The sequence below is a fragment of the Schistocerca piceifrons genome, chromosome X, assembly GCF_021461385.2.
Source record: "Schistocerca piceifrons isolate TAMUIC-IGC-003096 chromosome X, iqSchPice1.1, whole genome shotgun sequence".
Taxonomy (NCBI): domain Eukaryota; kingdom Metazoa; phylum Arthropoda; class Insecta; order Orthoptera; family Acrididae; genus Schistocerca; species Schistocerca piceifrons.
In genome coordinates this window covers 113365274-113382467 of record NC_060149.1, presented here as the reverse complement: position 1 = coordinate 113382467, position 17194 = coordinate 113365274, and the positions used below count along the sequence as shown (strand labels likewise).

General features: G+C 37.2%; 1 protein-coding gene across 1 annotated transcript in view; it reads right to left on the bottom strand.

The window, feature by feature from the left end:
• LOC124722915 (synaptojanin-1) overlaps positions 1–17194 on the bottom strand; it is a 138333-nt gene that overhangs the window by 65793 nt on the left and 55346 nt on the right. The window contains exons 9-10 of the mRNA XM_047248066.1: positions 11101–11253; positions 2034–2190 (exon numbers count right to left, since the gene is read on the bottom strand). Coding sequence (XP_047104022.1) covers positions 2034–2190; positions 11101–11253 — 310 coding nt within the window. The remainder of the gene's footprint in view (positions 1–2033; positions 2191–11100; positions 11254–17194) is intronic.

The following is a 17194-nucleotide window of genomic DNA, read 5'->3' as shown; positions in this document are numbered from 1 at the left end:
AAAATGCTCAGCATGAGCCAAAGAATACGCCAACATCATTAGCAACCTCTCTGATGGTAATTCAGCAGTTTTCCGGAACTATTTTCTTCACTTCTTCCACATTAGTGTCATTTAGTGCCAGAGTGTCCAGGATGGCCATCATCTTCAACATCATCTCAACCCTCTTTGAATTTTTGTGCCAATTGTAAACTCTTGTCTTACTCATAGTAGATTCGGTCAAAATCCAAAGTCACTATTTTGAATATGGCGCTGCACTTTGTTCCATTTTTCATGCAAAATTTAATGAAAATTCTTTGACCCATCTTTTTTGAAAGTAAAAATCCACCATGCACTCAAAAACATGTATAATCTTTTCGACTACCAACAATAACCTAAATATTCAAAACAGCTGAAAATGCAAACATAAATCAGAAACATATGTACCAACAAGATGGAAATCAATTTTGAAAATTGGCTGTGGAACACCCGCGAAATTAAAAAATTCCTTTTACTTTTTGATCATACATCGTATAAAATAGGAAAAACATTTTATGTAGAAAAGAAGGATTACTTCACAGGAAATACATGTTTAAATCAAAGTATTTTTGGTGTTTTTATTCTGGAAGTTCCAAGAAGCTAGAGTTATTCTACATCCTCTGCTCACTTGCAAAAGGCATAAACAGTGCTCAATAGTTTTATCAGACCATCATTTCAGTGATTTGCAGGGTATGGATGTAGATGTAGGTGTAGGTGCAGGTGCAGGTGCATGTGAAGGAGCAGATGTAGGTGTAGAGAGTGGAGGAAAGCTCGAGGAGTCAAACAGAAGCATACCATCAGCAGACCTAGCGTGGAGCTTGCAATACACAGGCTGAGACATAAGTAGAGGGAGCAAGCGAATAAGAGCAAAGGACGTAGGTGGGCAAGGAGGGGAGGGGGAGGGGGAGTGTGCTTCCCAGCTCATTATTTTAATGAGTGCTTGTTCCAAAATGATGCCCCAGACAAATAAAATCATTAGGCTCAATTTGTAGGGAATTTAGTTCTGTTTAATTTAGTATTGAATGATGTTACTCAAAAAGTATGTTGTCTTCATGTTATGAAAATAAAAAGAAGAACATGGATTTTTTCCAAGAAAAATTTTGTGTGTCCAAGTTGAAATTCATGATCAGAACATCAAATAAAATGTAAAAAGCATATCTTCAGAATTTCTCCAAAAATTTTCCAACAGGACCCCTTTCTGGTTTCCTTGTGACTTGCCTAATAAATTACCAGCCTAAATTAGCTGCATTTTTTATGGTACAAACATGGTTGAGTGAACTGTTTTTGCATTTGCTCTTCGTAAGCAGTTTCTAAACACAGCACTTATCTTTCACAAAGCTTTTTCAAGTTAATTCTTCATGTTAAATGTACTGAACCTTTTCTCCTGATTTGCTTATGGTGACAACTAATTCAAAAAGTTGTGATTACAGATAGTCAAATACCATATGATGTACTTTCTTGACTTTTAATCTGTGATTGCAGTTCTGCGATGTCCTTCACACTGATCATATTCAAGAGAAGCACATCCATATTTGAACTCAGCCAACCACTTCTTAATTGGTGAATATTAAGGCACAGACTCCTTGTAAGTCTTCACAAAATTCAGGTGAACTTCAGTTGACAATAAACTGTCCAAAACAAATAACTTTATGACAGCACAATATTCCATGTTGTTGGTTTGAACAAAACATGTGACACAACTACTTAAAAGGGGAAAAATTAACAAATCTATTACATATATAAAGTTGCAAATTTATTTACAAATTGCACAATATGCACCAAAATAAGAAATTCTTTTGACACAAATGTCATCTCGGTGAAAAGTACAGGTACTCTCCCCTTTCTCTCCAAATGTAACGGATGTTTATAGTAGGAAAACATATCATTAAATGTGACTAATCTTGTGTTGAATATAAAATAAACCAATTTCAGTAATCCATAGTGTACCATATGATATCAAATAATAATCAGAACATCTGAAGTAAAAAAGTATTGAAATTATGTTACGACTAACTTACCATGAAGTCTGTTTGCAGGTAAAAGAATGCGAGCTCTATCAGCCAGTTCTGTATTCAAGGTACTACCCAACAGAAGGATATCAATTGCCTCTTGTTTACTATTGTCTAAAAGATTGTTTTGAATTGTTCTAGCTGCTGATCTGGCTCCATCCATCAGCTGAAATAATTTATTTACTTTATTGATATCATCACAAATGAATATGATGTGAATTTCAAAGTAAAGAAATCAATACTGCAGCTTCTGCAGTACTAACAGAAACAAAAAATTAAAAAGACAACTTTTAACTGTTTTACAGAATCCACTAATGTCACTGAGTTATGGCAGAGAATATAAGCATGCAAGACATACAGTATCTGCATTCTCCAAGATTATGCAGTAGCAGTCAAATACTACTACAGGATACATGCAGCTAACTTACATAAATGGTTTGCTGTTTTATGCTCCTTCCACAGTTGCAATGCTACATGCCTAGCTCTTTTCGTTTATCTTAACAGAATGTAACTGCCCACATACTGCCTTGGCAATACTGAACACACTCATGATGTTCAATCTAGATAAATTATGTCAAAATTTGGTTGATGGTTTAAAGTGTATGATGTTAAAAATTCTTTAAGTTGGTACACAGCATTTGCTTTTTGTATTTATAGCTCTCAGAGGATAGGGCCTTATGACCCCAAAACCAACTGCAGTGTAAACTGAACAACATAATAAATAATGTAGTTGAAAGTAAAATTTGTTTCATACAATAAAATCACCCACAACTGACAAGCTTTTAATGACACTCCATTTATAATTGAGTCTACTAAGTATGTAGCATGTTCTTTCCAAAAAGACATACAGAATTAAAGTCAAGTAATCAATCACAAAACCATGGCATGCTACTGGAATAAAAATATTCTGCCACAGGAAGAGATAGCAACTTTGCACTCACAAAAGTCACATATCCCAGGCAGTTAAAGGCATTATAAGGCTTAGTCTCAGAGTTTAAATAAAGTAATCAGGAAATCAAAATTTTTGTGCATAATGACTGAAATTACCAGATTCAATGACAAATCGAAAACAACGCAGAACCTGATAAAGAGAGAAATAAGAAATACCTCCTCCAGCAATGTCAAAAATGTTGCTCTGAATGTTAACAATCCACAAATTGTTGACAGTAAGAAAACAGATGAAACATTTAGACCACTTGTTAACTGTCAGATCTCAAATACACTGTGTGACCAAAAGAAGGGAAGTACCCAAAAGACACAGTGAGATGTCAATGTAACTTCGCACATGTACACACCACCAACTGGTATGTTAATGATTAGAGTTGCAATTCTCTGCACAGGGTAGAACAGGCATCAGAGTGCATTTGTGTTGCTCATATTTAGTGCTTTTTACCAGGCCTGATAGGGTATATAAGGGGTGTGAACAGCATCAGGTGCTGAGTGATCACTGAGAATGACACAGAGAAGCTGTGTACTCATCTGAGACAGTGTTACTAACACCTGATAGAGTCTGAAAGGGCCTCACTGTGGGTCTCCATTTGGCTCCCTGGTCAAATTGTGCAATATCCAGATATATGGGGCATTTGGATGTGACAGTAGCTATACTTAATTCTTACTTATTGTGCATGGTCTCCTTCGAAATACTCTCCTCCACAACTGATACACTACTCCCAACTCCGTTTCCACTTCCGGAATCAATCTTCGTACCCATTTTGGTGGATCATGAGAAGTGCCATCTGCGAATTTTCTTTTATTTCGTCTAGCGTAGCATATCTTTGTCCTTTCAATGTGGTTTTCAACTTTGGAAATATATATAAAATAAAAATAAAAAAGACTGCAGGGGCCAGGTCTGGACAGTATGGAGGATGAGGCAGCAAAGTGATTTAATTTTTTGTGCAATAGTCACGCACAAACAGGGATGAATGTGCAGGTGCTTTATTGTGATCCAAGGGCCATGAATTGTCTCGCCACATTTCAGGCCTTTTCCTTCTCACATTTTCTCGCAGGTGTTACCTTTCCTGTCCATTGTGAAGACTGAATCTTGGTCTCAACATCATGACCATAGACCCACATCTCATCACCACTTATGATAATCTTATAAAACATCCCATTCTCATCTGGGCGATCCAAAAGCTCTTCACAGATTGTGAGGCGAAGGTCTTTCTGGTCTGACTCATCAGCCATGGGATGAACTTGGTGGCAACACGATGCATTCCAAGATGCTGTGTCAGGATTTCATAACATGATCCAACTGAAATGTTACATTTTTCTGCAATCTCTCGGACAGTCAGTCTTCGAATAGCATGCATATTTCGTTGATGTTCCTGACAGCACGTCATTGGTAGACGTTGATGAGGGTCATCTAAGTTACCTTCCGTTCAGCCATTTTTAAACCACGTGAACCATTTGTAACACTGAGAAGTACTCATCACTGTAGGCTTCCTTCATCATTTGGTGTCTCTCTGTAAAGGTTTTCTTGAGTTTCATGCAAAATTTAATGCAGACATGTTGCTCCTCTAACTCTGCCATCTCAAAATTTGCAAACTGTGCAACACAATGTTCCATTCAATACAACACTGAACAATAATTAACACACACACAACAATGAAACTGCTGGCAGTTACACATCAAACACAGGAGTGGGCAGGGATGCCAATTGCATTTTGCTCCATCGCACCATTGGTACGAAATTACAAATGTTCCAAAAGTTTTTGAACAGACCCCATCTTCTGAGTCGTTCTGCACCACTGGTTGGAGACTAGCAGTGGCTGGACTAGGGAACTACTGTCCCATGCATAGTTTGGAGTGGTGCTGTGATCAGGAAGGATGAACTGGTGATGAATGACACCACTTTGTGTTCAGCAATGAATCACACTTTTACACTACCCCATTGTGTTCAGCAATGAATCACACTTTTACACTACCCCAGAGGCCATTGTCACCAGGTATGGTGGTCACCTGGAGAGAAGTTGCAGACTTCTAATGTTTTGGAGAGATACAGTGGTGGTACTCCTGGCACAAGGTGTGAGGTGCCATTGGTTATGATTTCAGGTCATGGTTGGTAGTGACTGAGAGAACTCATGGCACAACCCTCATTCACACATGGCATGTGTGCGTGAAGTGTTTGGCGAATGTATACTTTTACTTGGGCACAGCTCAGTAATGGTTCAAGAACAACGATGAGAAGTTCAATAGCTAGGGCAAATTCCACACTGACTTATCAAACAGTACCTCACAAGGTGCAGTAGACATTTTGTGTCAATCAATGGCAAGTTCGCTTAGTAGAAGAGCAATTGAAGTACAGGGCCCATGGAGAAATGACACAATCCTTGCAAAAATCCTGTAATCAATATAGCAAAATCTGGAAAAGTGGGAGAGAATAATTTTTGATGATAAATCCGACACTACTTTTCATTTGCACGAAATGATTCATTGCTTTTGTCGAATTCTTGGTCTGGACATAAAAACACCTCTGAAACAATAAAATATTTAATCTCAACAAATTAAAGTCCCGACTGATAGAAGTCATCTGTAATGTAACACTTCCTCGACTCTTTACTCTGCTAGTCACTTAAGTAACAATTATATCTGCAACTGTTTAGATGCCAGTATGAACTGCAAGTTATTCAAAAAATTAATAATTTGAGAATTTTTGCTGCAGTCTAAAAGCTTGAAATCTGTGTGTGTGGACTTTGTGCTACATGGCACTATGTCCTCTTGTCACGGCTGCTCTTCTTCTTCGTCAATTTGTGAGCTAGACAGGAAGGATTGTACTAGACCACTGTTTTGTGTGTGGCCAAAATGATTAAAAAATATAAAAAAAACTTGCATATGCCTTAGCACCTAAAATTATCAAAATGCATTTCTTTCAGTGTATTGTTCCTGTGCAAAAAAGGTTTCAATGTGTCAGACTGGACCACTCCCTTGTTGTGGAAGCACTGTAACAAATGTGTCTGGAAAGGCCAGGTGCAGAATCACAGTTTGGAGGGTCTTGGTCTCTGGTTCCTATTTCAGCTGGGAACATGGGGTCAAAAGTTTTCTGCTTTAGCCTGAACTAGAAGCTATTTGTAAAGCCATTTGGACATCAGTCTTACTGTAGCTATTTTACAGTATATTAAGCAAAGTTTGAATGACAAACAGGAATTAGCACCCAGGCAAATTGTGTGAATAGATTAATTTCTTTAGCAAAATATTTTAATTAAGCTGAAATTAATGCTCAACTAATGACACCATTTGTATGTGCACCTCTGAGATTTTATTTGAAAACACATAAAAAAACACATTTTTGTGGGACTTTTTGAAGTGGACCACTTCTATACTTTATTGAAACTGATATGAATTGGTTCAAACATTGCACAGAGGCAGGTAAATGGATAAATTCAAAATGAATTTTTTTATCCAATAATCTTTATCCATTGTCAAGATATAATTGTTTAAAGTCAAGCTAAATATACCACATGAAATTTGTTCTTACATGAATTGAATGCACAAATAAGGTTTAAACTGAAGTGAATAAATAAAAAATGCTTTCTTAAGATAAAACTGAAAACTTGCTTTCAGAACTCTAACTCTATTCAGATTTTGAGAGTTTTTTTAATGCACGCAACTTTGTGTTTCAAACTTGTGCAAACTGGTTCAGATTTTGTAAGAAGGTACACAAATACATGTTATATTGTGAGAGCTTTATCTGTTGCCCCAATGTAAGCAACAATAAAAAAAACCTATACCAGATCAATTGTCGCCTGAGTCAACAAAAATCTATACCAGTTGTCACGCTATGGCTGTCTAATGTGAAATTATGGTAGCGTAAAAGTTGGGAAGTAGAACGAAAAATGCTCCTATCGTAACACAAAAAAGTGAAAGGCAACTATGTCCTGGTCAGAGTTAGGGATGTAAAGTAAGAGAACTAGCTTTTCAACTTATCTCGCAGCTTGAAAGACATTTAAATCAAAACATCTTGACATATTCATGCTTTTTTATGAGTTAAACCTACTTGCATCTCCCAATTTATTGGCTAAAGTCTGTGATCCTGTGCACAAAATCAGAAGGATTTGCTAGCCATAGTAAACAATATACATATCATATGGCTAAAGGGCATACATGTAATAGTTAAAAAAGTTTTTCTGGGGAGATAAAATCCCTGAGGGTGGACTTGTTCCTGGAGGGAAAGCTGAAACAGTTTTTTGATTTCTGGGTTGGGGAGGCAGGGGCTGGTGGGGTGGGAGGTCAATTTTTGCTGTGAGAGGACCAATTTTCCACCAAACTCACCACTTTAGAAGTATACTGAGGGATGTAAGAGCAAACACACTCAATTTTATGTGCTTCTTGAGAGTAGCATGCATCTACAATAGGGAGTATCAGAGTGTGGGGTTGCATGTATAATACGAAATATCCAAGAGTATGGGATGCATGCATCCCAAATTTTAATGACACGTTGTGTCTTACTGCAAGAAATGACACATGCTATGTTGGATGACATGCTGTGTCTTACTGCAAGAAATGACACATGCTATGTTGGATGACACGTTGTGTCTTGCTGCAAGAAATGACACATGCTATGTTGGATGACACCATGGCATGTGTCACAGTATATGATATGATATCACATATCATGTTACTTTACTTGACATGATGAGTTGCACTGCATTGCCTTGCATTAAATGACGTGAGTATTAATACTAACAAATAATAAAAGTGTGAATATGTCACAATGTTTTGATTCAAATGTCTTTGAAGCTGCCAGATACTAGTTCCCTTCTTTTACAACCCTAGATCTGCCAAGGCCATATTCACCTTTTTGGGGCTATGAAAGAAGCATTATTCATTTTGATAAGTGTTGTATTTCATTGATGACCATACTTTTGGATTTGGACCTGATTGTGATTATGACATGACAATATACCATTGGAATCTGCGATCTGTTACGGGGCCTTTGCTGTTTTGTATAATCACCAACAATAGTCAATAAGGAAAAAACCCAGCTTCACAATGTTCGCTAACAATATAAGCATTGTAGTGGATATACTTCTATTTCAACATTAGAATTATGTACAATGAGATGTTGAAAGAGATTGTGGTGTGTTTCACTGGCGACTCACTCTAAATAAACCTAAATGAAACTACTAGGGATGTTCAATAAGTAAAGCAACACATTTCTTTCACAGTCAAATTGGTCGAAAAAATTAAGAATTTGTCGTGGGGCATCGTGGAATATTCCCACTTCAGCTCCTATAGTTTCATGAAGTTCTGATATGTGGCGGTGCAATGCATTACATTCAAAATGGCACACGTTAACAGAGATGTGTTCCAAGCAGAGTGCTGTCATTCAGTTTCTTTTGGTGGAAAACCAGAGCATCGCAGATGTTCATAGGCACTTGCAGAATGTTATGGAGACCTGGAAGTGAACAACAGCATGGTGAGTCACTGGGTGAGGCGTCTGTCATTGCAACAAGGGCACGCAAACTTGTCCAATCTCTTGTGTGCTGGCCAGCAGCACACAGCTGTGACTCCTGCCGTATTGGAACAGACGAACACACTCATTTGAGGTGATTGATGGATCATGATCAAACATTTTGCTGCTCAGTTGGCTGTCTCTGTTGGTACTGCTGACACACTCATCCACTTGTTGGTGTATTCAGAGGTGTGTGCCGGTTGGGTTCCTTGTCGCCTAACAGAAGAACATAAAGAGCAACGAAGGACCATCTATGCGGAATAGCTTATATGTTATGAGGCTGACGATGGCAATTTTATGTCTAACATCATTAAAGGTGAAACTTCCTGGCAGATGAAAACTGTGTGCCGGACCGAGACTCAAACTCGGGACCTTTGCCTTTCGCGGGCAAGTGCTCTACCAACTGAGCTACCCAAGCACGACTCATGCCCCATCCTCACAGCTTTACTTCTGCCAGTATCTCGTCTCCTACCTTCCAAACTTTACAGAAGTTCACGTTCGAGTTCCAGTCTCGGTCCGGCACACAGTTTTAATCTGCCAGGAATTTTCATATCAGTGCACACTCCGCTACAGAATGAAAATCTCATTCTGGAAATATCCCCCAGGCTGTGGCTAAGCCATGTCTCCGCAATATCCTTTCTTTCAGGAATGCTAGTTCTGCAGGGTTGGCCGGAGAGCTTCTGTAAAGTTTCAAAGGTAGGAGACAAGATACTGGCAGAAGTAAAGCTGTGATGACGGGGCATGAGTCGTACTTGGGTAGCTCAGTAGGTAGAGCACTTGCCCGCGAAAGGCAAAGGTCCCGAGTTCGAGTCTCGGTCTGGCACACAGTTTTAATCTGCCAGGAAGTTTCATATCAGCGCACACTCCACTGCAGAGTGAAAATCTCATTCTAGAATCATTAAAGATGATGAAACATAGATTCACCATTGCATACTGGAGACAAAATGGTTATCCATGGATCGGCACTACACCACCTTTGCTCCAAAAGTAAAAGTTCAAAGCCACACCCTTAGCTGGTAAAGTCATGGTGGCAGTCCTCAGGGACTCTGCAGGGGTTATTCTGTTTGATATCCACTCTCATGATGCAATGCTCATCGCTGAACTGTACTCTGCTACACTCAGGGTACTGAAGAAACGACTTCAGCATGTTTGTTGCCACAAAAATGCAGAAGAACTTCTCCTTATCCATGACAACACAAGGCCTCACACAAACCTGGGCACTCAAAAGAAGCTCACTAAACTTCAATAGACCATTTTTCTTCATCCAACCTACAGCCCAGATTTCGCACCTTCCAACTTCCAGCTGTCTGGCCCAATGAAGGAGACACTGTGTGGGAAGCAGTAAATGGATGATGGGGAGGATGCTGATGCAGAAAGATGTTGACTCCAATATTGACCAGTAGAGTGATACCGTCCGGGCATACAGGCCCTCCTAGTAATGTGGTGCAAGGTCATCGTACTAAATAGAAACTATGTTGAAAACACGGTTTTGTAGCCAGAAGAATGGGAAATAATATGGTGTATTGGAATAACGAATAAAACCAAGCAGCTTCCAGAAAAAAGGTGTGCATTACTTATCAAACGACCCTTGTAGTTTCACAAAAACCATAAGAATTCAGAAGTAATTCACATTACACATAACTGACCAACCTATAAAGCAAATGTACAAAATTGTTAGATATTCACACACACAGTAATCTGAACTGGAAACATTGTAACATCTTTTACAGACAAGAAAAGGCATAATCTTCTTCAGCAATATGCCAATTCAAAGAAAAACCTCCATGGTGCAGAGAAGAGTACTAATGTTCACATGTGGAATATGTCCGAACATGTCATATCAAATCCTTTTCAAATCGCTTGATGATATGATTGCAACATACATTCCTTGATAAATTTTGTTATAAGCTACTCCTCTAATGTGACAGAAAGAGAGTATATCACACCCATAAAACAATACAAAATGATGGTCAACTCTGCAGGCTCTAATACTTGTCGATAAAACAAAGGGTGTAAAGTATGTTAATACTAAAATCTTCAATTCTCTATCAAGCAGAATTAAATTCATGAGACAATAAATCTTTATTCATGTACAACCTAAGGAAGTATCTGCCTCTCTACTCTCTGGATAAATTCTTTACCAAAAGTTATTAAAATCTGAAAATTCCCTCCGTGTATATCTGTGATAAACACAATTAATGTGTAGTTATTTTTTTTATTGTTTCTATTTGAACAAACCAAATATGAGAGTTAAACTTAGCCACTATGGATCTTTTTTAATACTTTGATCGTATATTAAATCAACTGTAACAACAAATAGCAGCAACCAGTAACTCAATGAAATATTTGTTTAATTTCACTGCCAGTTTCAAGCAACTTTCAGATAATCTTAAAATGAGGCTTGCAGAAGACTTACATTATGATTCTTGAAGAACTTTATGACTGGTTCAGTTAGTTTAGCTATAATTGATGTGAGGGTATAATGAGTAAAAAATATTTCAGTTTGAAATTGCACAGGTGTCTCTCCCTTGCATGACAAATTGAAGTCCATTGTAGCAAAGAGAGCCAATAAGGTACTAAGCTTAGATTTAATATTACTTAATGTGTTTAATCCTTTCCACATACCTTGGAACCACCTTGTATTGCTCCTGTTCCTGCATATATCTTACTCACTTCATTGCCATTATTAATCCACATCTGCCTAAAAACTTCTTCGAAACGTGATACTATTTGATGTTTTTCCATCAAGTTCAACAAGTGTAGTTGTTTTGCTAATATCTAAAGAAAAAAAATCACATTGGTGAAAATTCAGTTTAAAAAAAAACATTAAAAGAATTAAATCATTAAAGATATTTGCAGATATAGTGTATGCACAACTGCTATTGATCACTCTCCTCCTATCCATTAGGAATAATTAGATTAGAGAGATCAGTGTTACAAGTGATACAATACTTGTATCTCTCACAGTAAACGTAAAGGGTAGTAGTCTTTGCACCATTAAAAAAAATAAAATTAAAAAAAAATTAAAAAAAATAAATATCTGAAATTTTTGCAGCTTTGATTTCCAATGCAATCAATCCCTAGGACGACAAGTAAAACTTTTTGTGGTACTGTGTCTTAATTTTTGGGATGTGTGTTCACTTGTGTGGGGGGAGATCAAAATCCTAAAAATGTAGCTTCAATGGACCAAAGCGTTGCAGATACTATATTAGCAGTAAAATTTACAATGAAAGCAGCAAACTTCCTCTGGTTCTCTTTACATTACAGAGCCCATCATGTACAAGTCTTTTAATACATTTTAGATACTGTGAGCTTTTGATAGCTATTTGGCTGAATATTAACAGAGTATCGGGGAAGAGTTTTGTATTTTTAGACTTAGGTGAACTTCCATCACCCACGCTTCAGCCACTGCAAAACTTTGATTTCGATACCACTTTTTTATATTTTTAACGCAAAGAACATTTACATTTTATAATATTTCTAGAACATTCTAAAAAACATTGGGCAACGTCAACCGTATGTTTGTGAACTCAGCAGCAAAATAACTGACAATGCAGAAGTAAAGGGAGACTACAAAAAACAGATTTGCAAGAGCAGAATAAAAAATTCTGAAAAAAGAGAAATTTGTGTACACTGAATGTAAGGTTAGTTGTTTGGAAATCTTTTCTGGAGGTATTTGTCTTGAGTGCAGCCTTGTACAGAAATAAAATATGGATTATAAAATGCACAGACAAGAAAGAAGTCAATACAAGCTCTTGAAATGTTGCATTACAGAAGAATGATGAAGATTAGATGGTTAGACTGGATAACTAATCAAGATGTGCTGCATTGAACTGTAAAGAAAAGAAATTTATGACAAAACTTGACTAAAAAAAGGAATCACCGGATAGGGCACTTTGACATATCAGGTTGGTTAGTTGATTTAGGGGAGGGGACCAAACAGCGGGGTTACCAGTCCCATCGGATTAGGGAAGGATGGGGAAGGAAGTTGGCTGTGCCCTTTCAAAGGAACCATCCTGGCATTTGCCTAAAGCAATTTAGGGAAATCCCAGAAAACCTAACTCAGGATGGCCAGATGCGAGTTTGAACTGTTGTCCTCTCGAATGAGAGTCCAGTGTGCCACCTTGATTGGTGACATAGCAGGAAACAGTAGGGACCAATGACCTCAGCAGTTAGGTCCCTTAGGAATTCACACACATTTGAACATATCGGGAAATAGTAAATTTGGTAATGGAAAAAAGTGAGTGAGTGAGTGCGTGCGTGTGTGGTGGGGAGGAAGGGGGGAGGGGGTGGAGAGTGTAATAATTGTAAAGGGAAACTGAAGCTTGATTTCCGAAGGCAGATTCAAGTGGGTTGCAGCAGTTATGCAGAGATGAAGAGGACTGCACAGGATAGCCTTGTGTGGAGAGCTGCATCGAACTAGTCCTCCAATTGAAGACCACAACAATAACAAAACTCAATTACATACAGCTCTATTTCAATGAACCTCCACCAGCACGCACAACACATCTTGCATATGAGGTTGGAACAAAATGGCATTCTACTTATTGAAAGGAAAGTGTGATGTCATGTTTGTATGTATGTAAATATTTTTAAATTGGGCAAGACATCTATCTGTTAAGTATGAAAGTATTGACTTTATGGACATAACTGCTGTGACAGACCACAAAGCACATTTTGAGGGTTCAGTTGATCACTGATGAGCATTGATACTTGTCCAAATAACTGCAGAGAACAGTGTTATCTAATTGTGTTATGAAAGGACACATTTACTTTTATCCAGGCAAACAACAAATAATTTTCAGGGAAGTAAATTTGAAGAATAATTGAATACTGGGTAATATGATTCAACAGCACTGAAAAATTTGTACTGCATAACGAATGTCGTCTGCGTCTCTTATCACATGAATGCAATTTCTAGTTTCTTTTCATTGTTATTGTTTTAATTTGTGCATCAATTCCGGTTACAAAATGCATTAGCTAAATTACTTTTTTTTCTAAATTATGTTTCAATTTTCGTGGCATGGAGACATACATTTTTCCATTTTGTGAACCACATATTAAAAGAGAAGTTTATTTATTTTATTTATATTTGTTTTATACTTCAAATTGTTATTTTTTGTTTTACATTCACATTTTTCCCTTGGTTTACTGTTGTACATACATGTATTTTGTTAATTGAAAATAATACACAAGTCATTATTATGATAGAAAGTAATTACAATAATGATAATCTGTAAGGAAATGCTTAAAACATAATGTTTTTTAACTCCATAAGCATAAAATGAATAAAATTTCTTGCCGCAATTCTGCAGGACTTCAAATGGTCATGGCTGATCCTCTAAACATCGTGATTTGGAAGAGGCATATTTCAGTACATTTGCAAGCATTGATGAAGAGAATTGATCATGTACTAATGGCTACAGCTTGATTATATTGTTTCTCAAGTGGAGATTGACACCATAATCATTCAACAGAACTACAGTCCATTCAAAATTACTTGATAGTTGACGTCTGTCACTTGCTGCTATGGTATTGCCCCATCGGCTGCTGGCTAGTGCTTGGTTATAGGTAACACACAAACAGTGCAAGTCACTTCACAACTGCTGTTAATGTGTAACACGGAGCGATGTTGGAAATAGCTGTCATAACGTATGCTGGAAATGAGAAATGCTCTGTCAACGGCTGACTAAGTGACCAATGACTGAACTGCGGTAGATGAATTTAAAATCTTGTTCTAAGCTAACCACAACCTTTAACATGTAACATATCTGAGAAAGAATCAGAACTAAAATCATGATCACTTTGTTCATGGCTATTAAAGCTAACCTCTACAAGCAAATTCAAGATAGAAAAAGTTCAGTTCAGTGCTAAAAGCAAACTGTTATTTCTTAATATCATTTGTTACCTGAAACTATCTTCAAACTGGTTACACAAGCTGTGGTATTACCACAACCAATGAGCAGTCCTTGTAGGCACTCAGTTGCAGATTATAGATCACAAAACGTCAATATGTTCTACATCTACATCTACATCCGTACTCCGCAAACCACCTGACGGTGTGTGGAGGAGGGTACCTTGAGTACCTCTATCAGTTCTCCCTTCTATTCCAGTCTCGTATTGTTCGTGGAAAGAAGGATTGTCGGTATGCCTCTGTGTGAGCTCTAGTCTCTCTGATTTTATCCTCATGGTCTCTTCGCGAGATATACGTAGGAGGGAGAAATATACTGCTTGACTCCTCGGTGAAGGTATGTTGTTGAAAATTATGTAGCAAAGAATTATAAATAAAAAATTACACCAATTAACTGAATAAAAATGATAATCTAACTCTTTTGATTAGATTTAGAAGCAAAAAAAGAAATGCAGCAGTTGATGAGATCAGAACCCACGCCCTTCAACATGGCTGGTTATTATGCTAACCACTGCACTCAACATACAAGACTGAGGCAGTATTTGTATATTTGACAGTGATCACTCAGTCCAATGATGAATTGCAGCCTTCAAAAGCTTGGTCACACGCAATCTCATGTGAAGCTGAATCGTCTCTTATGCAGAAGTATTCAGTAGTGTGTTTAGACAGTGCTGCATATGAAACAAGTGCATTTCATTGACATCATTTTGTGTGTGTGTGTGTGGGGGGGGGGGGTTATCATGTATGATGAAATACAAAATAAAGGTGCCAGACCCATGATTTGGGATCCAAACACATCGAGAAAGAAAGCCAGACAACAAACGGGAAGTGAAGTGGCAATGGCAAACAATCCAGGCATGACATTGAGTGCTGTGATTGAAGGAAACAAGCTCTTACACCAGGAGTGTCAACTATCAAATAATTTTAATCAGACTGTAGATCTGAAAGTCTTCTCATGAAGTTCTTCCAACATCGAAAGCTGTATACATCCCACAGCTGCAACTGTGCCGTCGAGCCCTTTGGGATCACTAGATGACCAAGTTCCTTGTGCTCGGGTATGATGCCCTGAATGTTTCTTTCACACTGACCACTGCTAGAACCTAACAACAAGACAGATATTTCGCCCTCACTGGGCAAGAAAACACATTTCAAATATCTTTCAATCTGGACAGAAGTCTGTTTACCAGATTTCGATGCTGTCACAATGACATTTGGGGCTTCAAATAGAGATTCATGAATTCTTGGCCCAAACTTAGCATTAGTTTCTTTTACAACCATGAAAAGGATCTCAAAGGGCTCTATGGCATAAGTACAGATGTAGAATGTATACAGCTTTCAATGTTGGAAGAATTTTGTGAGGAGACTTCCTGATCTAGCTCTGCTGAATGATTATGATGAAATCTCCACTTGAGAAACAATACAATTGCATTGCAGTCAGTAGTCCATAATCAGTTCTCTTCCCCAATACTTACCAATGTACTGAAATATGCCTGATACCAATCACAATATTTATAGAATCATCACCCTTGACAATTTGAAATACTGCTGAGTTTTGTTTTATATTGTCTTCTCCATCGTATATATTATGTGATGAAAATTTTGTTCACTTTATTTGCATGATGTAAAAAAAAATGTTATGGTGTAGGCATTCCCTTACAGATTATCATTATTGTAATTATTTTCTATCACAGTAATGCATTATTTATTGCTGTCAATTAACAAAATAAATGTAAGTGCAACGAAAAAAAAACATGAAAGTAAAATGTCCAATAACAATTTAAATATAAAACAAATATAAGTAAAATAAATAATTAGAATAGTAATGAATATCTAGAAATTATAATTAGATACATTGAAAAATACTCCAACAGCACACTTAGTAAAGCTTATTTTTGAAAATTGGTATTTCAGAAACCAGCTTTATTACACAAGGATGTATATGGCTTGAAAGTTTCTTTAGTTTATGTTGTAACAAAAGTTTTTGTTTTTCAGGATTAATTAATGGTGGTGGGGTGTTTTGCAAAATTTCAAATTATTAAAAAATCCAAGTATACAGTTTTCAAGTACATTAATTACATATCAACTTTTATATGAAAACATTTTTGTATATCATCGTATTGAAGATATTCCCTTTTAACCTAAAAATGCTAAATTACCTTTCAGGGTGTGTTTTATTCTTTGAAAGTAAAATTGGAAAAAAAAGTATTGTACTATTTTGTCCCCTCTACACACTGCCAAGATTAATCAAGATCGTGTATTGATACTTGGGAATGTTTCCTTGTAAGTGTTGTTCACCTCATCGCTCCTTTGTGTTCAAGTATACTGTATCCTCACCACTTACCCCTGAGATTACACAACACAAATGTTTACTTGTCCACCTTCTTCAGGCACCACAGTTCTATATGTCTTTTTACTATAGTCCATTATGGACACCTAGTGACGAAACTGATCACATGGAGATGGTTACGTACCATCTGCACTGACACAGCTATCCCAGTTGCCTCCAAAACCTCAACACACAGTTCTGTTGCATTAGCCTCAAGGTGCCTACAAGCCATAATTTGTAGTTAGCTGCCATCAGCTGGTGGTGTATATCATGAGGTTAGTGCAAACCATATTTTTTAGCAGTTTATCCTGTACACATTATTATAACTAGTTTTTCTTGACATAATCTATGTTGAGTGCATAATCAAAATTGAAATTTTTGCAAGATTTTTTTACAGTCATTATAATATTTTTTTCTGCTCAACAGCTGCCATGATATGCCATCTTTCAAATCAAGCTGTCCAATTTTTGAGAGCACATCAC